This window comes from Cygnus olor, chromosome 3 (genome assembly GCF_009769625.2).
Source record: "Cygnus olor isolate bCygOlo1 chromosome 3, bCygOlo1.pri.v2, whole genome shotgun sequence".
NCBI lineage: Eukaryota > Metazoa > Chordata > Aves > Anseriformes > Anatidae > Cygnus > Cygnus olor.
The window spans coordinates 48469522-48496302 of NC_049171.1; the positions used below are offsets into that span (position 1 = coordinate 48469522).

General features: G+C 47.9%; 1 protein-coding gene across 1 annotated transcript in view; it reads left to right on the top strand.

Moving 5' to 3' along the window:
* Positions 1-26781, top strand: part of FOXO3 (forkhead box O3) — a 90450-nt gene that overhangs the window by 56556 nt on the left and 7113 nt on the right. The window contains exon 2 of the mRNA XM_040553813.1: positions 15591-17026. Within this exon, the coding sequence (XP_040409747.1) occupies positions 15591-16991 (1401 nt within the window). The 3' untranslated portion in view covers positions 16992-17026. The remainder of the gene's footprint in view (positions 1-15590; positions 17027-26781) is intronic.

Consider the following 26781-nt stretch of genomic DNA (forward strand, 5'->3'; position numbering starts at 1 on the left):
AGTGCTGCCCTATGGGGTCCCTGAGCCCTGTAGGCACTTTTGGAGAGGGACAAGGGGATGCAGCTGTGCCAGGGAGCCTGAGCATCACTGCTCACCGTGTTGGCGTGAGCACAACCCAGCACACCCCAGGGCAAGCCACAAACCCCTGCTGGGCAGGAGGGTGCTCAGGGGCTCGGCAGGTAACGCTGCCTTCCTTCCAGCCCCAGCCCCAGAGCAGCATCCTTGGCAGGAGGTGGCTATGGCCATGGATAGCGGTGTAGCCCTCAGCTCAAGGCCCGTAGCTCCAGGGGGGCTGGGCATGCTGAGCAGTCAGTCTCCTTTGCAATCCATCGTGTCTTCTCTGAGGGTTTCAAAAATCTGCTTTTCCAGTAAACAAGAGGCTCAGTCTTTCCCCTCGCACTTCCTTGCCCAGCCCACTCCAGAAAAAGGAGCCGCTCAGCCTCGCTGGCAGCCAGCCTCTCATAAATCTCGGGCGGCTGTATGGCTGGTGATTTATTGCCCACCTCTCCCACCAAATACTTCCCAATATTCGTGCTACTCGATGGCCTGCCTTTTGGCCTTCTGACAGGCCGTCGAGTAGCACGAGTAATGGGAAGCCGTCCATTCTCCCCTTCCTTTCCTTTTACCAAAGTATTTTTCCCACGCTTTTTAAAGCCTCAATGTAGATGTATCAGAGAAGTCCATCTCTGCTGTGCCAGGTACAGTTCTCCCCTCATGACCCTGACTTCTCCACAGCGGGACCGGGACACAGCGTCACGGAGAAACCTGCGGCTGAACCTGCTGGAGGCATGACGTGAGGCAGCAGCCTCTGAATTTTGGAGGCGTAAGCTCTGTCCTTTCCTGGCTCTTTCCTGCCACATGTCACTTCTTGCCGTCAAGTTGTTTGTTCGGCTGGACGGTGGCATCCTCTGGCTTGTGCTATCTCCACGGGCCCATATGGTCCTGCTGATAGCGCGCCCCGCCTCAGAGCCGGGGGTGGCAGTGGCCTGCGCAGGAAGAAGCGGGCTGCGAGCGCTGCGAGCGAGGCTCTGCACAACCCATCTGCCTGGGGGAACCACCAGTCGGGTCTTATCGGCCACGGCACGGCGCAGCGAGGTGTAGAAATCGAATTAGCAGGCGAGTCGATAGCCGACGTCAGCGCGGAGCTGCGCGCTCGGGGCGAGGTGATAATCCAGGGCCCCTCGCGGGTGGCGGTCCTCGTGTCGGTTGTGAGATCTGCCGTGGAAAGGGAAACCTGACAGTGCACTTCTGCTTCCGTCTCGCTTTTCCCCTGCCTTTCCTTCGTGCTCAAAACGTTGTTCTCGCTGTCATTTGGGGCAAGCGGAGCGGAGTCTGTCCTTGCTATGTAAGCAGAGAAAGCTTTGCCCTGTTATTTTACAAAATGCGTTGTTGTGACACACCACCCGGTTCCTCGCATCACTCAGTACTTCATTAGTCTGTCACCGTACAAGCATATTAAATGACAAGCTAAAAAAACACAAGACGGCACAACGGTCCATTAAAATTCATAGAGGTTATCAAATATTCAAAGTAAGGGCTGCAAAAAGCAGCAGTTTACTGTAAATACCCATACCTGTGGTTGCACAAACGGAGCGAAGAACCGCTGTGCGCCTGGGAATCCCGGCGGCTGGCTGCTTCCAGCAAGCTGCTGCCATCCCCACATGTCCCCTTCACAACCTCGAGCCTGCCATGTGAGCCTCTTTTCCCAAGCACGCACCGCAGCTAACCTGAAATCGGAGGCAGGATCAGTTGCTGCAGAGCTCTCGGTGACATGGAATTACGAGACAAGATGCTGTTTGTGTCTTTTGTCAGTGTAAAAGCAACATACCTTGCGCTTAGTGTTTTGGAGTTGTTTGTTTTTGCTCGTACTGCTTTCCCTGGAGCATTCATGGCACATGTCATGATATCCTGTGATAGTTCTTATCCATCTTCATAACTACAAACTTGTATGAGCAGAGAGAGACAGGGCTCCCCACGCTTCCACCAGTTCTTTCCATAGCAAATCCCAAATTCAGCGCCAGCTGCATCTCGCCTTTCGAAGAATATCTAGCCTTAAATGCAGAAACTTCAGGCAGTGAGGAACCCACCTGCCTTTAAGTGTGTTTTTCACATGATTAATTACCTTTATTGCTAACCTGCACGTTACTTCGGCTGTGGTTTTAGCTCCCAAATATTTGGGCCTTGCTAATCCTTTGCTAGAAAGACAGTCCCCGGCCTCCTCTACCCCAGTCTGTAATAGATAAGTTTTTCGAGGCTTTTATCTCCAGCATTTCTAAAAATAATTTCTTCTTGGAATTCAGTCGAACATGAGGAAAGCGAGGTGCTAATCAGATGATGTCGTACCGAAGTCCTGCACTGCATCCCGCCAGCTGTCAGTACTAGCAACTGTTGCTATGTACCGCGCGGAAGGTGATACCCCGGCCTCTCCCCGGGGCCCGAAAGCTCTCGTTTCAGCGCTCACCGGGCCTCCGATACCTGCTGACGTGTGTCCCAGGCTTCTCATCGCAGCTTTACATGTTGGGACAGCCGTGAAAGCACTCGCATCGCGTCCTGCAGGATGCTGAATTCCTCTGTTCGTTTTTTCCTCGCTCTCCTCGCAAAGCACTGGTAGGGGTGTCATGCATCCGCTGTGCGCTTTTTATTTCACCCCGTGCAAAAATGATGGTGCGTGCTAAGGAAAGGGTAGATCCCCCTCCTGATGAGCATGTGACAGCTGTTAATACAAGAGTTAGGCTTTGTGTTACCACCTCTGCTCCTCTGCAAGGCAGAGCCCCAGGTCTGCAAAGACCTTTCCAAGTGCTCCTCTGGTGTCACGCCGACCTCTCTTGCTCTGTCCTGGGGACCTAGGAGCCGTCCTGTCCCCATTTAGTGCCGCTGCGTGCTGCTCCGGCCCTGCCAGCTGGCTCCTGCCCCAGCAGGGACGGAGCAGCAGGAGCCGGGCTGCCTCACTCCCTGCTTTGTCCCGAGCTGACCCCCACCCACTGGGGTCTCGTGGTGCCGGGAGCGGGATGAGTGCGGCGTGCTCAGCGCGCCGGGTCGTGCCAGAGCGCCTTGGCAGCCGTCCCCTGGTCTGTGTGCGTGCAAAGCGGATTACTCGCAGCCTTTGTCTTCGTTTTGCTACACTTGTAAGCGGAACGCAAGAGCCCCGGCTTCGTCGGCAGCCGGAGATACGATCCTGTTGCTGTACAATGCCTCCTTTTTCTGTCAAGGCGTGTGGTTGCAAACAGTATGGTATCAGGTTCTAGCGCTGTCCTAATCCTGGAGCAGAGCGGGGAAGGAGAGGGGGCAAGGCAGAAGAAAGCATGCCATGCTGCCCAAAGCCATGCCACCAGTTTGAGGCACTGTTATTCCCAGGGACTGCTTTCCAAGCATGTCTACCATCTCAAAATACAGCAGCAAGCCAGAGCTAAGTGACATGTACGTGCACGTAAATAGTGGGGTAAGTAAGTTTTGCCTTTCATCAAGTAAAAAAATAAAAATAAATAAAAAAAATTTCTGGATGTGAAAAGGAGTGGAGGAAAAAAAGGGTAGAGTACCAAACCGTGGCTCATTCAAAGCAGCTTGGGAAAATATCTTGAGGTAGCCTTTCCTGAAAGCCTTTGAAATTCAAACCATGGACTCTCGCCTCCTGGCGCACAGACCAATTCCTCCTCCTGGAAGACTGTGACTAACAGTTGCCCTTTCTTTCCCTCTTTTCAATACCCTTGAATCACAGAGCTTGCAATTCTGCTTCCCTTGGTTCAGGTCTGAAGCCTTAAGGACGGTGTCAAGGCAGCGAAGAGAACAGCGTGAACTGGATGCAGGGGCAGGCAGAAGGAGGACGTTGCCCTATCTTCAGGCCCTCATCCTGCAAGTGTTTTCTCCTGCAAAGCCCTGCAGAGGTCAGGCAGGTTTGGGAAGGTGGGCACCAGCACCTGTGGCCTTCCCAGGGGCTCCCTGGTGGCGTGGGACTCTTCCCTGCGTACCAAGTGCCTTGTGGGCTGCCCTGCACCGTGCCTCTGTCTGACCAGGATGCAGTGGCCTGGTGGAGATGGCAGCTGCTGCAGATGCAGGGAAATGCCAGTCCCACATCTGTTCCCTCCCACTTCCTTATCCGTTGTCAGCGGGGACGTTTGTCCGGCTGAAACCTTACATGTCTGGCACTAAAGGAGCACACCGAAAGGCTGTGCTGCCGCCCCATCTCTCCCAGCTTATCCCTGTGTCGTGGGAGGAAAAAGCCTCGACGGAGATGGGTTGTCCAGGGTCATCCTTCTGTACCTGTGGTGACGGCAACAATTCATAGGCGAAGCATTTGATTTGTTAACCTTATAAAAGGATGCTATTAAATACTGTATTTAGCTCCTCAGGGGAAGCAGCCTAGTTTCTTGTTCATTTTCCTTTTCTCATCCCTGTTTTAACATTAGTGACTCAGCTGTCACTCCGCTTCCGAAGGACCGATGGGGTTATAACTGCGGTTGGACAGCACCGGGAACCCATTTCTGCTGAAAACAATTAATATGGTCTATTTTCACCTCAAAGAGAGCCTGATAGAAAACTGCTAGAAGGTTTTCATTAACTTTTGCAAGCTCTGAAACTTGCCTATGGAAGAAATTGGAAACGTGTATGTGTATGTGTGTCCTTTTGTTTTTCCTTTCCCATAAGGCAAAGTCTGGCAAAGACGTGTGCATATCCCCCATAAGCATTTGCCACTCACTGCTCCTTTCTTTTCTGTCCTCATCTGCTCAGCTGCGACTCGAAGGTACTTGTTTCTTAGGTACCTTTATTATGAAAATGATACCTGGCGTGCTTAGGAGGCCTGGCATTCTTGGGCTGTGAATAATGTGAACAGAGTCATAGAGCAAATAGCGATGAACAACGGCACCGTCATTCTTAGCATTGTCCTTTAAAATCCACCCATGTCTTGGCCACGTAGGTGTTAAAAAAGGATTTATTTTCAAGCAACGTAGCTCCACTAACATAACTCACTAACATAACTCACTGTATTCCTGATAGAGGCTGGCCATGGTACATGTACCCACCCATCCCACCCAGGTCTGGGACCAGTTTTGTTGGGAAGCAGACATCAGTTTACCTGTCTGGTGCTGTAAGAGAGCCCGTATCTGTAGGCAGTGAGGGATCACCTCAGAGAGCAGACAGCTTCTGCAACCACAAGAAGCATAGATTTTGATTCAGCAAGATGATAATTTTAATTTTCCAGAGCAGGGGACAGTGTCTGCAAAGTGGCACTGTCTCAGGGTACTGAAAGATTGCCTTGATGCTTGTCCTGAAGGCTGGTTTGTGCTAGCAAATAAAACCAAAGCCACTTGATTTTATATCCTGTAGCATTTTTATTGAATTAAGACTTCTTGGTCCACCTGTAAAGTTTCAGATGCAAGCATCTTATACGTGTGCAGCCCTTCCCACCATGGGAGTCAAATAGACTGCAAGCTGCAGGGTAGGTATTTCATGTCCTAGTGCACCGTGAAGACCTCAGCCATGCAAAAGGGGTCTTGAAATCCATTGCCGTTGTGGCTCCACAGCTGCCTCTGAAAAATGACCCGGTCTGGAGTGATACAAACTCAAAGGCCCCAGCGTGGCCGAGCGTTGGCTTCAGGATGTGTGACTCATGGGCACAGGTTCAAATTGGGAACATGAAAGGGCTCCACTCATCCTTCTGCTATTTGGGCTCTGCTGTCGGGGTGGGGTGCTAAGAAAGCACGGGGAGGTGCCGAGTGCTCGGACACGGCCTCGCTGTGTGCTTGACATTTAGCACCTGTGACTGGGATCATAGCATTGGCAGTGATGGTAGCTTCCCGGATTAGGTAAATAGCTTAAAAAAAAAGAGAGAGATTTTCATACCTGTGCATTTACCTCAATTCTGAGGTTTCTGGGATGGTGCTGATGCCAGTTACATGTGAAACAGGAATGTCCTGCTTGCTGTAGCAAAGGACTGATTCATTGGCAGCGTAATAGGTGTCATCTTCCCTTTTGTCAGCTCCTGAGGTGTATTTTGCCCCTGCAATGAACAGAAAATAAATTAAAAAAAATCCAGTAAAACCAGTAACATGCAAGTCATCTGAGTGAGCTGAGGTCTGGTTCAAACGGAGTTAGGTTAGGCTGAGATGAACCTGAAAGGGTGGAAGGAGAGCTTGGTGTGAGCCAGGACAAGCTCCCTGGATGCTGCCGTGCCCTGCGAGGCACAGGAAGGGACCTTCCCAAAGCAGACACAGCGCCATATCACAGTCACCCAGGCTGGGGGAGGCGAATCAACTTTTAAGGTTGTAGAAAGCTTTTTTTCTGTAGGAAATAAAAGAAAAATCAAATCCTGGGAGAACGCAGGCAGGGCACCGCAGCATGGTAGGCTGAGCCCTGTGCCTCTGCTGAGTTTTTGGCAGGGCTGTTCTGGGGGCTGTTTGTCCCTGCCCCGATGCGATGCTCCCATGGAAGTGAGGTTACAGAAGAGGCTGAGGAAGGGCTGCTGATGTGAACCTGCGTTGCTGCTGGTGGTGTAAAACTGGTGAGAAGATGGATATTTTTGTCCATCCATTTCATCTGGCATAGCATGAGCTTCGTTTGTATTTGCAGAAAACAAAGTCTGTGTGATTTTTCAATATATTCCTAAGTGTTCAAAGTATGTTCCCCAACACTGAGGGAAAAGCTAGGACACCATAAGAAACAGAGAAGGAAAAGGCTAGGGGGACTTGTATTCTCTAGCATATACCCGGGATGAAACAAGAACCCACGTCAGAACCCATCAAAAGGAAAACTGATGACTTGCTACTTTCCAAAAGTATTAATATTTCATAGCTACCATTATGTTCTGAAGAGCGCACGGGTCATATGTTTGTTGGTAGCACCACGGCTGCCCGGTGAAAGAGAAGATACCCGTTCTTCAGGCTGCTCTGTTCCCTCATCCTAATTTGCATCCCATCCTTTCGCCACGGTAGGGTGCTGACTCTGGATTTTGGGAGGTGCAGCTCTGCCCTGTCGCCCAGCCTGGTGTCCCCAAGGGCTGGTGCCCCAAAAGCCAGAGCCAGACCCTTGGGCAGGTGCCCTCAGGCTCATCCCTTGCGCCCCTCGTGCCCAGGGATGCGGAGCAGGAGCCCAGGTCCCTTCCCCGTGCCAGCTGCCGGCTGAAGCGCATCGTATTTTAAAATGCACTTACTTGTTTTTAATCAGATAATATCTACTGGTTCGATAATAAACTAATTACATGCTTAAAATAGCGCGGGAGAGGGGTCCTGTTTCAGATTAGTCACATAATAGAGATGCCCAGGGCTGTTCTGGAGGTTGCTTAAAGGCTTTTTCTTGCGAGAAGGTCTCGTGTGCCTGCGCCAGCTTTTGAAGGGCTTACTCAGGCCTGGTCAAACTTGGTCGGCCGACAGCATATCAGATCTGTTCCTCTAATCAGTCACATGTTAGCCAGAACTGTCACCAGATTTGCAATTTAATAGGTGCAGCTCAACACTTCCAATTAATGCAGCCCGTGTACTTAGCGATCTGTCATTTCAGAGCTGTGTCACTTCGGAGCTGCCACTTGGCAGAGCCGCCTGCAAGACAGCACTGTGCCTTGGTAAGGCAGAAGCCCTAGAAGCCTTTTGCAACACACCCCAAGTTTAGTTGCATTTCCCAGGCTGAGCAAGTGTAAAAAAAATCAACACATAACTGCAAAAACTTCTAAAACAAATCACAGAATCGCGGAAGGGCTGAGGTGAGAAGGGACCTCTGGAGGCCATCTGGTCCAACCCCTGCTCAAGCAGGGACACCCAGAGCTGCTTGCCCAGGACCATGTCCAGGGTGCTTTTGAAGATGCCCAAGAAGCCTCTCTGAGCAACCTGTGCTCCTTCACTCCATCACCCATACAGCAAAGTGCTTGCTGGTGTTCAGAGGGACCCTCTGTATTCCACTATGTGCCCATCACCTCTGGTCCTGGCACTGGGCACCACTGAATGTGTATAAATACAGATTTATAATAGGTGATTCAGCATCGACAGGCTTTTGTGTGATCTTCCATGGGAAGCTGCTATTTTTAGTGAATTATTATAAGCAGTAGCATCACTCACATTTATTTATAAAGGCTTGAAAGAACACCCATACACGTTTCTAAATAGTCGCTGTATAGTAACGGCCATATGCTGAGAGTGAGCAGAAACAGAGCCTCAGCACCCTGGTTTCCACAACGCTGCGTGGGGGTTTTGCTGGGATCTTTGCATCTAAGAAACAAGAAGCAGAGGGAAAAGTTCTTTTTCTAGTTAAGAAAAACAAACCCAAAGGCTTCAGGGTGGAAGCCTGCCTCGCAGTGAAATTGCATCGTTTTCATTGAGGTCTCACTCAGTGACCACTGAGGTTTGTGAGGACTCTCCCGTTAGCTTCAGCAGCTTCTGGATTGGGTGCATGATGAAAATAGGAGCTATTTTTATGAAAGATACCACGTGGATGATATTCGGGTTGATGAGGTGCGTGTGCTTGCACATCTCCTGGGGCTCCTGGTGGAACAGAGGAGGAGAAACGCATCGGTTCCCTACCAGAGGTGCTCTTCAAATACAGGGTGGTGCCATTTCCAGAGTCAACACACGGAAACACTTGAAATGCTGGGGTTCTCCATTAAAAAAAAATAGAGAGAAAAAAAAGTTATCTGCTGGTGGCACTGCTCCTGAACAGAGACTGTAACTCTTTCAGTGTGGCTCTGCAAAGACCATGCTGTGTGTGTCCATCATGACTTTTTTTATGCAACCCCTTGTATTTAAGGTCCCTTAAAAAACAGTAAGTGGCGACATTTTTTGGTTTTACCGATTGTGTTTGTGTGGCAGTCAAGCCCGCACTGACGTGCCTTGGGATTTTCACGAATTCAGCACCTTGCAAAATCAATGTCTGAAAGTAAATTCCTGCTCTTAATTAAGTTCAACCCTTTGATTGAAATTAATTGCGTTCTTTAATTTTGTGCAGACACGGTACAAAGCAGGTGGAAAGGGATGAAAAAGGAGGCTCTTGACAAGGTGCCTTTAGCAACTCCTGATGCTGCTGTGTGATTCTGGAGCCTAAATCCCATTTTAATACAGAAAAACATCAACTCCTCATACAGAGGCAAGCACTTATATTTTTACCAGCTTTTATTTTTATAGCGTAGGTGTCTGCTGGCACGGGGAGCTCTTGCTGAATGCCCAGGCGAAGGGGGGACATGGCCGTGGGCTGGGTTGCAGGAAGGGGATGTTCTCCCCAGCCTTCCAGGAATGAAAACAGCTGGGCAGGAGGTTGCTCAGGCAGCTTCTAAACGTATAAAAAAATACATATACACACTGCACAGCCATTGCTGTTGCTCTTTATGAAGTTGGTTACACTTTTTATCCTCAGACCGTGTTCCTTCTCTGCAGCTGCACTAGTTAAACTACCAGCACTTCCCTCGCTCTGTTTCCCTTCTCCCAACACGCAGTGGAAAAAAATAAACTGCAACCAGCGTGCTCTGCTCACAGCAAAACAAATGTTATTTATTAGAGTCCTCCTGTGGTCAGTAGACGTCTGACTGTAAAATAACTGGAGATTTTTCTGCTAACTGGAAGTGTGATGCTCTGAGACAATTTCCAGGCAGCGTATATTTTCAGCTGAGCTTTATTTACGTCAGCGTAGTGATTTGCAATATCAGTGTTTGCAAAGAGTGAGGCAGCAGTTGTTTTAATTAGACCTTTTTTTTTTTGGAAAAGCTTTTAATCACACTGTGACTAAGTTCCCTCAGCTCCACATTTCGAGATGCCTTTCCCTTAGGAAGGGAGGGCACCCACCTCCTCTGGGGGCACGTATCCTGCCCTTGTGTAAGGGAGCAGCCCCAGGGCACGAGGTGTGCATCTCAGGGTTTGTTTTCCCTCCTCTAATCAAGTTCTTCCATCGTAATTTGGCATAGTGTAGAGTCCTTAGTTTGGGAACGGTGGAGATACATGCCCTGCTCATCTGTGGTTGGTTGTCAGAAAAGATCTCTCTTTTTTTGTGTAATTTGCTTAATACTGTATTTTCCCCTGAAACTTTCATAATTTAGGGAGACTACAACAAACCAAAAATACATGATTTTTGGTTTTGTATGGAAAAAATATAGGCAATTAAAAAGATGTAAAACATGGCTGGACAGATACTGTTGGAGGACTTTCCTTACATCTTAATTCTTGCTTTTTCTGTTCCTCCAGAGCACCTTCACTACTTTATTACATTTTTTTCCCCTGATTTGCAAAAACTTAAGGGAAAGATGAGTTCTGAGACCCAATGGGCTGGGGATGTTTAAGCTGCTTGAGAAGAGCAGCACTGCAGCCTTGTCCTACCGCGTGGCTACCATACAACCTCATACAGTGAAGTTAGAGCATTAAATATGTTAATAAAGTGTAAGATAAAGTATAGTTCTCCCAAGTGAGCATTAGCAGCAGTTACGGGCCTGCAGATCGTGTTTGTTTTTCTCTCATCATTTCCCAGTATCCCAATTGTTAAAATAAACCGCTGCTTTTGATTTGTAGTAGCAACTTTACGGTTTAGGAGCCTGTATCTGAAATAATGAATTAAATTCTCATTGCAAAACACTGAAATGAAAACAGAGCAGTGTGTAACTTGGACCCGGCAGCCACCAGCTGCACCTCATCTGGCTAATCTTCAGCCTTTTTTTTTTTTTTTTTTTTTTTGGGCCTTTAAGAGTTAAGTTACACAACTCTCTTTATTTTTAAAGTGAGTGGATTCCTTGTTGCGTTGTTGAGAATGATAAATTGATACCACATGTTGCTCCCAGACAAAAAAGACTCTGTGTTGCAGTGGAAGCACTTGCAGCTGGTGTCTGAGTTAATGGACGGGCTCCACAAGGTAAACACAGTTTGGAAGAGGCTGAAGCAGACACGGGCAGGAGGAGCAGGGGGTGGATTTTCTCCGTCTTAAAGGCTCGAGCATTTGCTGCTTTGGCTCGGCCAGGGCTGCGTGTTGAAATAATGCATGGCCTAAGCTTTTCCGGGAGGCTCATTTATATGTTTGCACCAAATCAGGTATACAGCGCGATGGAAATGTTTGAGTGTCCTCTCTGGGAGCTTATCCGTCTGCACTCGTACCAAAATACCAAGAGGGATGTGTAATTAGGACATACTAGCTGATTTCATTTATTTTCCTGAGCAAAAATGTGGCTGATTCCCTCAAGGAGCATTAATAAAATTGGGAGCAGCAGATCAGCACTGACCCTGGTCAGCATTGGCTCCCCATGTGGCCCTGGGTTTTGGAGAAGTAGTGTCACCCCACGTGTTGCTGCTCGGGGTGCTCAGCTCCGATTTATTGCTAGTGAGACCCGGTATGCTAGCTGGCCACCCCCTGGCCTGCTGTTTCACAAAACCAGGCAGGTTTATATGAAAACCCAAGGGGTGTGAGGTGTATGGTGAAGAGAAGTGCCTAGCAAAGGGGTCAGGGAAGATCACCCCCCCTGATGCCACCACCGAGCTTTCCTCATCCCAGGGGCTGCCTTTGGGAAGCCTTATATCCCACGGCCTCTCAGCACAGACAGGCAGGGAGGTCAAGGGAGGACCCCGCCGTGCCTAACTCTGTCAGGGCTAAGTGCCAGCCCCTCTTCCGCCAATTTCCCTGGTGGCACCATCACTTGGCCTCGCAACGCCTTCTGCTGACGCCTTCCTCTTCAGCTCTGCGTGGGTCTGCTCCACCCCACCCTGCTGCCATCCTGGTCCTCTCCTTCCCTCTCTCCACCTTCCATGCTCAGCTTCCTTCCTCCCCAGCAGGGTCATTTCACCTGCCCATCTCCTCACAGCCTTTCCCCCACCTGACGTCTGTCAGAGGCACATAATACTCCTCACGGATGTATGTATTTTAATTTAACGAAAGCGTGCAGTAACCTCTCGGCAGCTGGCAGCCGAGCAAAGCGGCCTTGTTTTCCTGTGGCGCTGTACCATCCTCCGCTCGCACCACATCTGCCCTGCCTTGTGTGCTCCTCTCTGCTGGGTCTTCCTCGCCTTCAGGGCCAAAAACTTTTCTTGCAGGACTACTCCAAGAGGGATTGGGACCCAGCTGGGCCAGGCACAGTGCCATATGGTATGCTCTTGATCTTATCTGCAGGAACCTCGGTCTTCTGGCTCTTGGTAGGGCATGCAGCCTACTTCAAGTCGGGTATAAATAGTAGCGCTAATAAAGGGAGGAGCTCGTCATATTTATTTTCTGCTCTGCTATTGTACAGTCCTTGTGTCGTAGCCTTCAGTGGTATGTGAGCTCTTTCCAAGGTGTCTGCAGCCTGGCTAGCATCTGTCCTGTGGACATATGGTCTCCAGGACAGATTCATGGGCGTTCCTTTATAGATCTTTTAAAGTTTCTCGTTGCATTTTGGCATGGAAAAATGTGTTTTGTTTCCATCATAGTGGCCTACTCCTTCCCTCAAATAAGCCAGAACAAATTCCCATTAATTTGAACAGCAGCGGGTTCAAATCACAAACTGTTTTCGTTCCTTCCCCACCTCCTCTGTGGTTTGTCGCAGGATCATACATTGCTAATGCATGTGCCTGGGAGCAAAAGTTGTGCCAAAACGTTTTCCTATATTTTATGCAGCCTTGAACATTCATTGACAATCCTGAAACAGGTAGAAAGCACAGTTACTTCCATCCAGGTAGCAGCCTGGTAGCCCAGCACAGCAGCCTTCACTCGTAGATTTCCGTAGCAAAACTTGCTTGTGAAAGCATAATAGTGTCCAGCCATAATTTGATTTGGCAAGGCATCCAACACATGGAGAAACCAAGAAACTCAGATACTGTTGTTAAAGAGGTTAGCGGGGGAGGCTACGTGAAAGAAGTGGGTTTCAAGGCAGTGTTTGAACAGAGGGTGGAGATGAGGTACACAAAAATAAATTGGCCCATAATTATGCATAAGAAAACAGTTTTTCTGCAGGAGAAAAGTAAAGAAAAACAGAAGCTGGAGCATAAATGGCATATTGCATAATGTAAAGGAAAACAAACTGCTTGGATTTTTTCATAACTAACAATTTTCAGTGCAAAAGTATTATTACATTCTTCTATTATTTGTGTGATACCAACACCGAACGAAAAGATATTATAGGAAGATTACGCATGTGCACATATATCCACACATGCAGGAACCCTCATCCTAAAATGTTCTTCAATTTCGCATTTTTACCAACTGACCAATTTGGGATTTTTCATGGTTTTAGACCAGATGTTTTCATACTACACCTACCACCAGCAGAAATTCATGAGAATACCAGAGGTCACATACTGTTAGCTGCTGGCACTTTGGCTGAGTGCTTTCACATTTGAAGCCTATATGGCAGTCTGCATATGCCACCTTGGGTGTTTCTTTTCTGGTTTTGGAGATTTTTTTCATCTGTAGGTATCACTGTGATACTTATTCTTGTATCCAGCATTTGTAGGTTGTGTACGTGATGGTGTTTGGTGTGGTGTTCTAGCTCTGGTCATCCTAATCCAGCCACCGGGAGAGATTCCCATGCAGATATTCTCACATGTAGTTGTCACAGTGGTTGAATGCAAGAGCTACCTGCATTGATGCAGTACAAGCTGGAATATCATGAAATACTATTTAAAATTAAAAATTAAAAAAAAAAAATCAACAAAAAACCAGCAGTCTGCAGCCGGTTGAGAGAAACATGAGGAAGTTAGCAGTGGTGCCTAGTTATTAGAAGTTAGAAACAGACTTTTATCAGGCTCAAAATATAGTTAAAAATGTTCATCAGTTAAACAATAAAAAACACTCTTTCCCTCCTTAGACTGAAGAATTATGATGCTGCACCTCAATCCAACATATTTTAATGGCATTATAGTTCCTTGGAAGTAGACAAGTTTACAGTTGAAGTGCTGACCCAAACATGTCTTGAGTGCGTCTGCAAAGCCTGGTCTGCTGTTTTGTGCAAATTGTTTAAAACGGAGCAGTTGCTATTTTGAACCGCAGTCAATACGATTTCTCTTTTCATCGCAAATGCGTCTGCTGTCTGCATGTGAGAAGAACTTCAGGCATGTTTTCCATTTCACAATCTGACAAAAACCACAACACTTAGGGGGGGAAAAGGCATCTTATGCTGAAAAGGATTGTTTAAAAAAAGCTGGGCTGTATTTCTTCATACATCCAGTGTGTCTCCAGTTCACATATGTCAAACATCCATTTATCCTTACGATGCAAGTACTGAGATGCTTGTGAGTGATTTGTTGATTGATGCGTTCTTTGCGCATTTAAACCTGGAATTTCTTCAGTGCTTTGTAAATTAAGGTCATTTATTCTGGATGGTTTGATTATGCTATCGTCCTGTTGACATTGTGCTTTTAAAGCATGCTGGTAGAACAAATGCAATTTTACTCTCTTTATAGCTGGTATTTGCCAAAATTTAGTAAAAAGTGCAACTTTTTAAACTTGACCATCTTTAACATGCAGGAATAGCACAAGTGTTTTGTCAAAAGAATATGGCATCACTCCAAATATCTTTGACTTGCACATGGGAAAAAAAATCCAGCCCCTTGGAAGCAGTCTCAGTTGCCAACACTACTTGTGTGTCCTTTTTGGAGCCCTATTTTAAGCCCCAAATCATTAGGATGAGTAGAGCTGGATTTTTTATCCCTATTCTTTGGGTATAAATCTGGTGTTCTTTCACTGGGTCTACCACAGTAGCTGGTTTTCTCTGCTGCCGTCTTGTTCTGGGGTGATTATTGCCGGAGTGTGGATGTTGCTGGGTAGCACAAGCCTATACCCCGACCTCCCGTGCAAGTGCTGTATTTTGTGGCATCCTCTACAACACAGGGTAGACAGCTTTGTGCAACTTCATACAGATGAGTATCCAGCAGCTTACAGGGACCGGAACGTCACTGTGCGTTGTGTCACATTGTATTTTGAAGACTGTGAGGATACTATAGCGGGGGGGCAGCTGGCCGGCTGCTGTGGTACGGGCGTGATTCTGGTGTCTCTCATGGAGAGAGAGCATGGCTTACTCATGCACAGCGTGCCCGTGGGAGAGGAGCACCAGCACACGCAGTTTTCGCAGGGGTGATTATAATAAGTACACAAACACACATGCCAATGAAGAATTACAAAGAAATTTGCCGAGGCTGCAATGAATGCGACTACCCCTCCAGTCAGACTTTTGCAGAGTCTCTGCAGCTTTTGTTTCAAGGAACTGATGGCAAGATTGCTGATAGTATAGAGGTTTGTCCTGAGTGGAAAGTAGGGGAGAGATGGCACTGTTGGATAAAGGGCATGGGCATTGGCTTCTGGTTTCACCCGTATCCCATCAGAGGGGGGGTTGGCGAAGGGGAGCTGGAAATGTTGTTCCCTCGCTCTGAGATTCCCAGCTGTCTTGTCTAGCTCCTTGCTAGCAGGACCAGAGCTGTGTCACACCCGGTTCCTTAGGATGCAGCTTTTGGGGAGTAAAGGTGGGCACCAGGAATGCACTTTGCTTGCTGTACAACAGCATGCTGCCACGGTGCTGTAATGCTCCAGCCCTCCCATGTCCACCACCCAAGAAACCCATGGTGATGTCCTACAGGGGCCAGTGTTTTTATCAATGTCGTTTTCATGTGATGTTGAGGTTTGGGGTAGCAAAAGAAGTGCTGGCCTTGACGTTTTGTTTTCTTCCTTTCCCGCAGAACTCAATCCGGCACAACTTGTCACTCCACAGCCGCTTCATCAGGGTGCAGAACGAAGGCACCGGGAAGAGCTCCTGGTGGATGATCAATCCAGATGGTGGAAAAGTGGGCAAGGCGCCACGGAGACGCGCCGTGTCCATGGACAACAGCAACAAGTACACCAAGAGCAGAGGGCGGGCGGCTAAGAAAAAGGCGGCCCTGCAGACTGCCCAGGAGGCAAGCGAGGACAGCCCTTCCCAGCTCTCCAAGTGGCCAGGGAGCCCAACTTCCCGCAGCAGCGATGAGCTGGATGCGTGGACAGATTTTCGCTCCCGGACGAATTCCAATGCCAGTACGATAAGTGGCCGCTTGTCACCGATTTTGGCGAGCACCGAACTAGATGATGTTCAAGACGACGACGCTCCGCTTTCTCCCATGCTGTACAGTAGTCCATCGAGCTTGTCCCCCTCGGTAAACAAACCGTGTACTGTGGAGTTGCCTAGGTTGACTGATATGGCTGGGACAATGAATTTGAACGATGGACTAACAGATAACCTCATGGATGATCTCTTGGACAATATAACACTCCCTTCCTCCCAGCAGTCGCCCACAGGAGGGATGATGCAGAGAAGCTCCAGTTTTCCATATGGTTCCAAAGGTTCAGGGCTGGGTTCCCCCTCGAGTAGTTTCAACAACGCCGTATTCGGGCCGTCGTCCCTGAATTCCCTCCGCCAGTCGCCCATGCAGACCATTCAGGAGAACAAGCAGGCCACCTTCTCTTCCATTTCCCATTACAACAACCAGACGCTGCAGGATCTGCTCGCCTCTGATGCACTTAGTCACAGCGATGTCATGATGACACAGTCTGACCCACTCATGTCACAAGCCAGCACAGCTGTGTCCGCCCAGAACTCCCGCAGGAATATAATGCTCCGCAACGACCCCATGATGTCGTTTGCCGCGCAGTCCAGCCAGGGCGGTCTGGTCAATCAGAGCCTGCCCCATCACCAGCACCAGTCTCACAACTCTCCTCTTAGCGGCAGCCGTGCCTTGTCCAATTCCATCAGTAACATAGGCTTGAATGACTCGAACAGCTTGGGTTCCTCCAAACATCAGCAGTCACCCGTCAGTCAGTCTATGCAAACACTTTCTGACCCGCTCTCAGGCTCCTCTTTGTATTCCTCTAGCGTGAACCTCCCGGTCATGGGACACGAGAAATTCCCAAGTGACTTGGACCTGGATATTTTCAATGGGAGCTTGGAGTGTGACATGGAGTCCATCATCCGCAGTGAACTCATGGATGCAGATGGGCTGGATTTTAACTTTGATTCCCTCATCTCAGCTCAGAACGTTGTCAGTCTGAATGTGGGGAACTTCACTGGTGCTAAACAGGCTTCATCACAGAGTTGGGTACCAGGCTGAAGGATCTTTCAGAACAGGGAAAAATGGGCAAACAGGTCAGTGCCCTGTGGATGTGCTAAAATGCTTGGTTCCTTAGTTTTATTGGAGTCTGCACCAAACACTTAATTGTCAGCACACACTAATAGTACTAATTTGGCTTGTGATGGCTTGCTGTGTTTTGGTATGCAACAGCTACAACCAAGAAAAATTTGGAGGTGTGGAGGGAAATGAGGCTAAGCTATAAAAGCTGCTCAGCTGCAACAGTGTCAGCACGCATCTGATGCTATGTGTCCTTCTTAATTTAGGCATAAGAAATGTTAATGACAAATCAGGCAAACCGAGGTGGAATATTTGTGGGTTCCAGGAATCAGAGAGCTCCAGCTTGTCTTCTTTGAAGTCGCAACAGGTGGATTCATCTCTGCAGCTGATGCTGCACGTAGCCAAGCTGTGTTACATGGGGATGGGGCAAGGGGCTTTGCAGTCAGTGCAGCAATACTGCTGCAGGGGAGGAGGAAGAGTGCCCTTGAAAGATCAGTGCTTGCACTCAGGATTGGGTGCGCGGCATAGATTTGGACTGAATTATAGTTATACTGCTGCTGTGGTACAGCTACTCTAGTGCAATTGCTTGTTTTTATTTTTTTAATGTAATTCTCAGCAAAAGAAAAGTAGCAAATCAAGCAATTATATTTTGAAATAAAAGGTAGGATCCTGGTCCCAGGAACATCCTGTTCTAAGTACTCTAAATACGCAAAAATTGTTGGTCACTCCTCAGGACCTGTGTAGATATCGTTTCCTTTTGGACTCCACCAAGAGAGTATCTCTAGGTTTGGGTTTTGACACCAGTGCTTTTGAAATGTTTGCCTCAGATTATTTTTTTCTAGATTGCTGTGGTTTTTCTCAGTGTTTCTTTTCCACATCTGGGGACACCAGAGCCTGTAAATGTTGTTTCTGTCATCCTTTGTGATTCTGCAGGTTCCTGCCCATACCTCTCTGCCTGCTTCCACGTACATATTCCCTGACTCATAGAGTAGGTTCCACACAAAGTGCCCTTTCTCCTTTGTTTATTTATTAGTATAAGGGAGTAGATTTCAAAATACAGTAGGATAAAAGGTTAGCTATAAATTATTGAAAGCATTGTGTTAACTTCAGAACAGCGTGCAGAGTATCCCAACACTGGGGCTAAAAGAGGCATTCGCTCGGTTTGCAGCTGACTTCCAACTTTCTTATTTTCTGGGGGAAGGATAGAAAGAAGGAGTCACAGTGTTTTCTGACTTTATGGTGCATCATTTACTGATGAGTGACCCTTTCATCTTTAATTGAGTTTTCATTCTTTGTTTCACAGTTAGATGTTCATGGGGAAGCTTTGCAGTATGTGAACAGCAGTGGTGAGCCTCCTGAACTCTGTCTAGAGTACCCCCAAAGATACGTGCTGATCTGCTGTCTGTAAGGGAGAAAAGGACTGTGCAGGACTCCTTGGTGTAGTCATCTGCAAAGCTTCCTCGCTCCAGTGGAGCAGGTGGTTTGTGCAGTACTTTCAGGCGGAGGATTTCCTCTGATTCTTTCAACATCTCTCTAAAAGCAAGAGTGTTGCAGAGTGAGGTTGGGAGATGGGCTGCAGAGGTGGGCTGTAGAGGATGCTGCATCCCATTGACCATGCATGGGATGGCATCGTGGCAAGGACAGGGCGCCAGCTGAATTCTGCTTTTTTTTTCAGCTCCAGTGCTTGATAACATACGAAAGGAAAGGGGAGAAAAAAGAAAAGTGGTTCATGAACTGGGAAGCAAAAACTTGCAGCAGGTCACGCTTGTCGATCAGGTGTCTCTTCCTCCAGGTGCATGAGCTTTTTGGATTTAGAAACCCTCTTTGCCTGAGGTGAAACATCCAACAGTACAGTCTGCTTAAAACAGAGATGTTATTGACAGCTGTGCTTGACACACTTCCAGAAGGGCGATGTTCTAGCCTCGTCACTTACTGTGTGTAGGTAGAAGGTGCCCAGGGAGACCCGCCAGCAGCACCAGGGAGGCACACCACCAGCCACCTCCTCACCAGGGCTCCCAGCTGCCTCTCAGCCCTGTCCTGTGCCATGCAGGGAGAGGGAAGCTGCGCAATCCTTCCCAGGCTGCGCCTTTGGAGGAGAGGATCTGACACATCTGTGCACGGGGAGCCTCGTTTCAGAGGACAGATTTATTAAGGAGATGGCTCTCCTCAGTGGATTAATGTCTGGTCATCTGTGGAAGCCTCTTTCTCTCTCTCTGGCAGCTGGACTGGCTGCTATGGGGTGCTTCCAGTGTCAGGTGCGAGTGCAGGTGATTTCTGCTGTGCTGGTTCACCTCCCACAGGTCCTGCTCTGTTGAGCATCACCGCTGAAGAACTGGCCTCTGAGTGAGTGCCTCCTGTTTTGGTAGGAGTGAAGTCAGGTGTCATCAGCCTGAGTTGTTTTCTCAGCTATTTTTCTGCCTTGCTGTAGCATAGGGACCCCTGAATTAAAATCTCTCAGTGGTTTTCATGACCCCAATAACAAAGCTTTGTGGGCTTGGAGGCTGGGAAACACTTTCAGCAGAACAGCGTGATGCTTGCTCATGTTAAATCCATTTCATGAAGTGAAGCAGTTACAGTGGGCTATTGGCATACCTCAGAGTGCTGTGTTTTCTATGAAAAATAAGGGAAAAGTTGGAGTCAGTTTTCAGGAAGAAAAGAAAGCAGCCAAATACACAGTTCTTTAGCTTATACATACCGTAGGTATAGAAGGGAGGTTGCTTTGGAAGAAAATTGACTACACTTTTCACAGAGAGGAGGGAAAAGCCCTGTGCAGAAGATGCCACCGTTAAGATTTGGTGGCTGTGGCTCTGCGCTGTGGGGCTTGCTGTGCCCGGCCTTTCAGTGGGCCCTAATTGATGCTCGTAACCGAATTTGTTTGTTTGGATTTTCCTCCTACAAGAAGGAAAGAAGAAGATCAGTATGCTTTTTTCTTACGTTACTCACACAGTCATGATTTCCCCCTATCTCCACTTGCTTCCCAAGAGTACTGAATCTGCCCTCCACCCACTCATGTAATCATCGGGCTGTTTTTTCAGCTCATTTATCAATACGTGAAGACATCGCTATTGCCTAGCCTTTCTCCAGAATACCTTTTATTTATAAATCAGTGGGTCTTCCCTCAGTCTGCTGGTGTTCCCACCTCTTGGCTCTTTGCTCTGTGGTCCTTCTCAGCCAGAGGAGCCGAAGGGAGTTGGTATTTGCCCGAAGAGCAGCCCCAAGCAAACTGATGGGGGCTCTCCCCATCAGTTTGGGGCAGAAATGGGGGATATATGGGTGCTGGTGATCAGCAACCGCTCTGGCATCAAAACCCCTTGAAGAAACTGTTTTTGCCTCAGTTATTCCAGCAATCCAGCTTTCGAGAGAGCCCCGCAGCCGGCGATGCTGGCAGGGCTTGGGAAAGGGGTGGAGGGCGGCTCTGTGCAAGTAGGGCAGGAACTTCTTGAGCTGGTTTTGCTGTCTGCAAAACTCATCTAGCTGCATCTTCTGGGAGAGGTTTTAATGTGCCATTTAGCTGGATCCCTCTGGGCGCTGTAACAGAGCTGTGCTGAAGCCACGTTGACTTGTTTGAAAATTAGAAGTAAAATACTTCACAGAGCAGTTAAAGTCACTCATTTTACCCGAGCATCATTGAAGTCCCAAGTCATCTTGCTGTAGCAGTAGAGTGCACGAGTCTCTAATAGCAGTGTCCTGAATTAGTTCACAGAATTTGATGGTTAACATCTCTGATAAATCAAAATCCTAAAAAATGTAATAAAATGCCTATTTATATTTCATTAGTCTGTATCTGTGGACTACTTGCTGATTTGTTAATTTACATTCAGCCTGCTTCTGGGTAAAATTCATACCAAAGACAAACCCATAGGTCTGAGGATGACAGCATTGACTAAAAGACTGTCTTAAAAGTTGAAATAGTAAAGAGATCTCTCTTTGGATGCAGTTTGTCCCCTTTGAATCAGAGCACTCTGACTGGACAACATGCCACGAGGAAGATGATTGTCATTCTTTTCCACAAACCTTGTTTTCTGCTTGTTAAAGCTGACATGTGGAGAGCAGATTTGGTGGACCCTGACTGCCTCAGCACCATGGATGCGCTCCCTCCTCTCTCAGTTTCCAAAATGAGGTCTCACGGGCAGGGCTGACAGGTTTCCTGTGCGGCTACCTTTAAGAAATCCAAAGGAAATTCAAGAGGAGCAAATTCTTCTGCTCCGTTTCTAACAGGTCAGTGGTTAAGGCGGTGGCGTGCTTTTCGTGTTTCAGTGTTGTTTCAGCCAGCCCAAGTTTTGAAAAGTGGTTTTGTGACTAGCTGAACATCACGCGCGCCAATTTTAGTCTTTGAGCAAAAATATCTGCGTGGAAAACTTGGTATTTCTCTGGGAACAGGGATCCCATTAACTCCAGGGAGGGCCTGCCCCGAGCAGGCTCCCCAGGGGCCTGTCCTATGCTTGTGGAGAAGCTGCAGCCTCTGCTGCTGCCGCCCCAGGCACGGCTGGGCCTCGGTCCCTGCTGTGGTGTTGCAGGCGGCCACTGTCCCCAGCTCGGCTCCAGAAAGTCCTTGTCACAGCCCCGTGTCGACGGGAAGCAGCAGCAGATGCGGCTGCTCCTCCCCAGGCTGGGCCGGGTGAGTCAGGAGGGTGCTCGCGGGGCCTCTCCTCAGCGGGGGTGAAGGCAGCAGGAGCCGGCACAGGAACGTGATGGATCCCCTCGCTCCTTCTGGAAGAGCTTGGGCTATTTATTTGTTTAAATCTAAGTTTTTGTTTTAGGGTTATTAACCGAGGGAAAAGGTCCATCAAAACCAGCGTTCTGTCCGCAGGCTTGTGTTGTGAGCCGTCGGCAGCAGAAGCCAAGATAGTGGTCTGATCCTGTGGTTTGGGTGTTCTGTTTTTGTGATATATATATATATATATTTTAGTGCCTCATGCTTTGTCATGTGATTCAGCAGCAATAATTAGGCAGAAACTTGCTGTCCCTGCAGATGCCAAGATTACAGGATGACATACTCTCACCAGATGACAGCACAAACTGGTATTTTTAGAACAGCCCGCATCAACTGGTCTCCCCAGTGCTTTCCTCCCTGTATCAGCAGCACTTGGGTTTTATTAGAGAATGAGTCTTCACAAATGTCTTTTTCATGTGAATGAGCCGTTATATGATCGTTTAGAGCTGCAGATCTGCGTTTGTCCTAAGTCATGCTCTTGCCCGATCGCTGGGATGGTTACAGGTGGTTTGTTTTTTTATTTCTGTCTTTTCATCTGGGCTTTTAAATACCCCCCTAAAAAGCATATTTTCTTGAAGAAGTGCATAGTAAGAGATTTTTTTTTAGAAACATAGCATCATGCAGCTGAGGAAAGGTCAGGATCTTCTTTCATGGCAACTCAGTGCTCAGCCGCAGTGAAGAACTGACAGGCGGAGAGGCTTGAGTCTTAGGTTCATGACAGCCAAAGGGCACAGGTATGGCGTGGGCAGCAGGAGTGCATGCAGCTGAGCAGTGCTGTGAGTAAATAACCGGGCTTTTTCTCCTGGCCTGCACAAAGAGGGTGAGGGACACAGATGCTCGCACAGCCTCCCCCTGGGCTCCTGGTGCTGGAGGTGGAGAGCGGGAGTCTCCAGCAGGATGGTCACAGCAGCGTTGCCCCCGATTGAGTGTCCACGTGGCACGTGGGGACACTGGCCCCATTAAATCAGGTACGAGCAGTTGGGTGGCAGGACCACTCAGCTCCAGTCAGGTTTGTGGAGCTGTTTAATCAGCTTTTCCACTCAGATTACCACACAGGGCGACTGTTGCTGGAGTCTGGCGGAGCAGACATCTGTTGAGCAGTAAGCGGACGGGGACACGGCTCAGCTAACAGAGGCTGCTGTGTATCCGTGGCTGTCTGCAATTGCTCCAGGGAAAAAAGGATACTTCCCAGAGGGTGCCGTGGAAAATATCATGTGTTCATACACTTTTTCATCTGAGCTGAGTGCCTTGCCCGTTGTTCTTCCTTGCGCTGCCTCGTTTTGCAAACTGCTTCTCTCAGCTTCCACAGGTAACGTATTTCATACAAGTGTAGGGAAGATCTGGTTTAGAGGAAGGGCCTTGCCTCTCTTGCCTCCTTCCAACACTTCTAAGTCATGGTAGAGGAGGTTCTGCCTTACATCAGCTTGGTGGAAATCCTTTTCAGTGATCCATGTGAGCATTATTGGCCTGCGCTTGGTAGAGAAAAAGAGACAGTCTATGAGGACATTCAGAAAAAGAGTACATAGCAGGTTTCCATGGCACTGTAAAATGCATAATTCACAATGTTTCCAGTCAGGTAGGTACCCTTTACTCTCCAGTTTGGAAAGCAACATTTGTTCTCCAAATTCAAAGGCATAAGCAAAATTCTTCTCTGTATTTGCACAGGTATAGTAGTTACCCATTCTTTTCTCATCCTCAGCAGAGGTCTCTTTGCCACTGCTCCCATGGGCCTGTTATTCAGCTGATGTACTCTACCCCTTTTAGAAGTTACATTTTGCAAGCATTTTGGTGTTCTTCTGTACAGTTAACTGTCCAGCAGCATCCTGCCTAGAAGGTGCTGATGTCTCTCAATCAGTGGCAGTGTTATCCATAACTGATATGGTTTCCACACACCTCCTCAGGCCCCTGAAGAAAAGGTAGGGGATAAAATTTACCATGAAATTGTAAGAAGCCTGGAGACATGACAGGGAGATGGTGCCTCGTATCTAAACCCTTCTCAGTTGTCCAGGGCAGGGGATTGAACCCAGCCAGATGTGGTGGTTCTCAAAAGCAATTGGATGTCAGCAGTGCTTGTGCTGTAAAGCCGGCATAGCTGCACGTTGGCATCTCTGTAGGTGTAAAAACAAGTGTCACAACATATGGTCTTTTTGTATGGGCAACAACACAGTGACATATGCAGTGTCGTCTGTACGAGCCTGCTCCTCTTGCAAACAAGTGCAGAATTTCCTGTGGATTGGGTGGTTTAGTATCAGGTCCCAATACATAAGGAAAACCCCAATCTGTTTTTCCTTTTAAGTGTGTGGAGCAGGGGTGGGCCAATTTCTCTAGGTGTCTCCTTTTTGTCTGTAAAATGGGTAGAAGGGACCTCGGCCACCTTTGAGTGTGAAGTCAGCTGTCCAGAGGAGTGGTGGACCTTCTCTTGCTGGAAGTTTTCCAAGCTTGCCTTGACAAGGCTTTGAGTAATTTAACCTAAGCTTCAGAAGAAGATTGGTCCAGATGATGTTCAGAAGTCCCCTCCAGCCTAGACTTCTCTATGATTCTGTGCAGAGTAGTTCTTCAAAAGCTTCATAAACAGTTGTGAAAGTTCAACGTTTTTTTTTTTAACCTGTTCACATGCATAAAAGAGATGGCAATGTATTAATGATTAGATTACATTCAATACGTGTTCTTCAGAAAAGTAGAAGAGAAAAGATCTTCTTTCTTCTGTTTTTCCCCTGTTGTCCTACAGACAAACTATAAAGTGCATGGCAAGGTAAATGTAGATTTAGATGAGTAAGTGCTGAGATCAATAGGGCTAACGTCATTTTGTGCTCATCTCCTCACCATGCAGTCTGGTTTAAATCTTCACAGAGGCTTATTCTATGCAGGGATGCAAAAAGGGATGCCCAGCTTTTGGTGAAGTTGTGAGCTTCTGTGATGCTGCAGGTTGGTTGTTGGGCAGGAACAAGCAGCAGTGGTGTTACAGATATGACAAACAGCATGGGCCTCTGCAAGGAGAAAGGAGGTAGAGGAAGGTTTATCAGAATAGCATGCATGCCAATAGTTGTGGCACCTCGCTGAGGTCCTGGGCAAGCCTTTTGTTGCAGAGCTAATACAGGGAGAATGATCTGACATCTTCAGGTACATTTACTTCCAAAGTATTCGGTTGTCTGCTATGGTTTGCAGCTTGTTTTGGAGAGAAACAGCAGCCACAGAAGGAAAGGATACACTTTCGTGCTTTACGTGCCTGTGCAAGTACCAGCACAGCAAATTTTTAGCTCCCATATGTCCTAGTTCTCAACTGCTCTCTTCCTCTTTCCATTCTTTTCCCCTTGTTCTCTGCCTCTGAGTCTGAACCAGAAAAAAAATCTATTTTTCTGAGTACAGTTCAAAGAGAAAAAGTGAAGTTGCAACATGCCTGAAAGTTCAGGCCCTTGTAAGAAAGTGCATTAAGCTGCCAGCTCTCTTTTTTCCCTTGGACTTTGCATCCTGACCTCAGCGTTGCATTTTGGCACGGTGCCACTCTAGTGCAGCATATGCTAGGCCTGTATGGGACCACAGTGACTTACCTGCCATGGCATCAGCATTTCTGAATTTTATTCTGCTCTTGCCCAGAGAAGCTGTGGGTGCCCCATCCCTGGAAGTGTTCAAGGCCAGGCTGGACGAGGCTTTGGGCAACCTGGTCTGGTGAGAGGTGTCCCTGTCCGTGGCAAGGAGGGTGGGACTAGATGGTGTTGTAGACCCCTTCCAACCCAAACCATTCTGTGGTTCTATGAAAAATCTCATGCTGCAACTTTGTCATTGCAGAAGGCCACAACAGTTATTTTCCTCGTTCAGTTCTAGCAAGTACTTTGCATTTTTTGGTGTTGAACTGTGAAAACCTATGGCAGAATATTAACGTAAACAACGAAAAGGCTGTAAGCATACCTAAGCACATGCTGCATTTGAGCCTACCCCCATTTTAGAGGAGAAGCCGTACTGCTGGTGGCAATGGAAGAAGCAAGGGCCAGGGGCATTGGAACAAATACACATCTGTCACTAAAGGACACGAGTTTCCTTCCAAATGTTTACATTTTACAGTCTGTGGATTGTTACTTGTAAAAGGCATTATTGGGATTTCCCGTCTCTGGGGAGTCGTACTGAGTGGTACCCAGGGAAAACTCTTGTCTTACAGACCTTTTGGTGGTGATATTTTTCAAGATGCAATATCCACTCAGCAGGGTTTCCAGCCAAAACCAGCAGGTCCTCAGTAGGCTGCTTTGCAGAAGAGCTGTGTGTCAATGGTGCAGTGTCAAGTACTATGATCAAGGAAAGGAGCACATCCCCTTTCTTTTTGCAAATCGCTGTATGTGCTGGTGATGTTGACTTACTGATAAACATACCACTAGTGTGCATCACCTGTGCCTTGTTCTTGGGGAGAATCAGTGCGTCGCCTTTGTAACCTGAAGAAATTTCCAGTGCTGCAGTAGGAACCGAAGGGAGAAAGCAGCACGGAGCAGATGAGGCTTCAGAGCTTGTCTGATAGAGCATAAACTGGCATGGGGCTTGGGAGACCCTTAGGTGGTGGAGATGCAATGGGGTGTGAGACAGAGGTGAGGAAATGTTATTGCGGGGAGGGATATCACAGCATTAAGCCATGCATTAAGGCAAGAGTAGCATTTATAGGAGGTCAGTAGCAAGGTAGAGGATGGGAGGGCGTAGGAAAGGACAGAAGGAATACAGAAGTCTTTGCTTTTCTTTTCCACCAAATAGGATAAACAGGTTTAGAATCTAAGGTTCAAATGTCTGTGGGAAGTGATGAAGCAAGAGTTCATCCCGAACTACCCCTAATTTAATGCTTTTTCTGTTTCTAAGTTGTCATTTTCACCAACCACATGCATGTGTGGTTGCATAAGTTATAGTTTGATATAGTACTATGGCTTCTTCTGATGTCCAGCAGATGTGTCTTGTCCAAGCCTTCTGTGCCCAAGGGGTCAAAACACCAGGGTGGAATTGCCTCTGCTTTCAGTGCGTGCCTGCGTGTCGCAGAGCTCAGGTGTCATCTCAGTTGTGGTGACTACACTTCAGAAGAAAATTTTC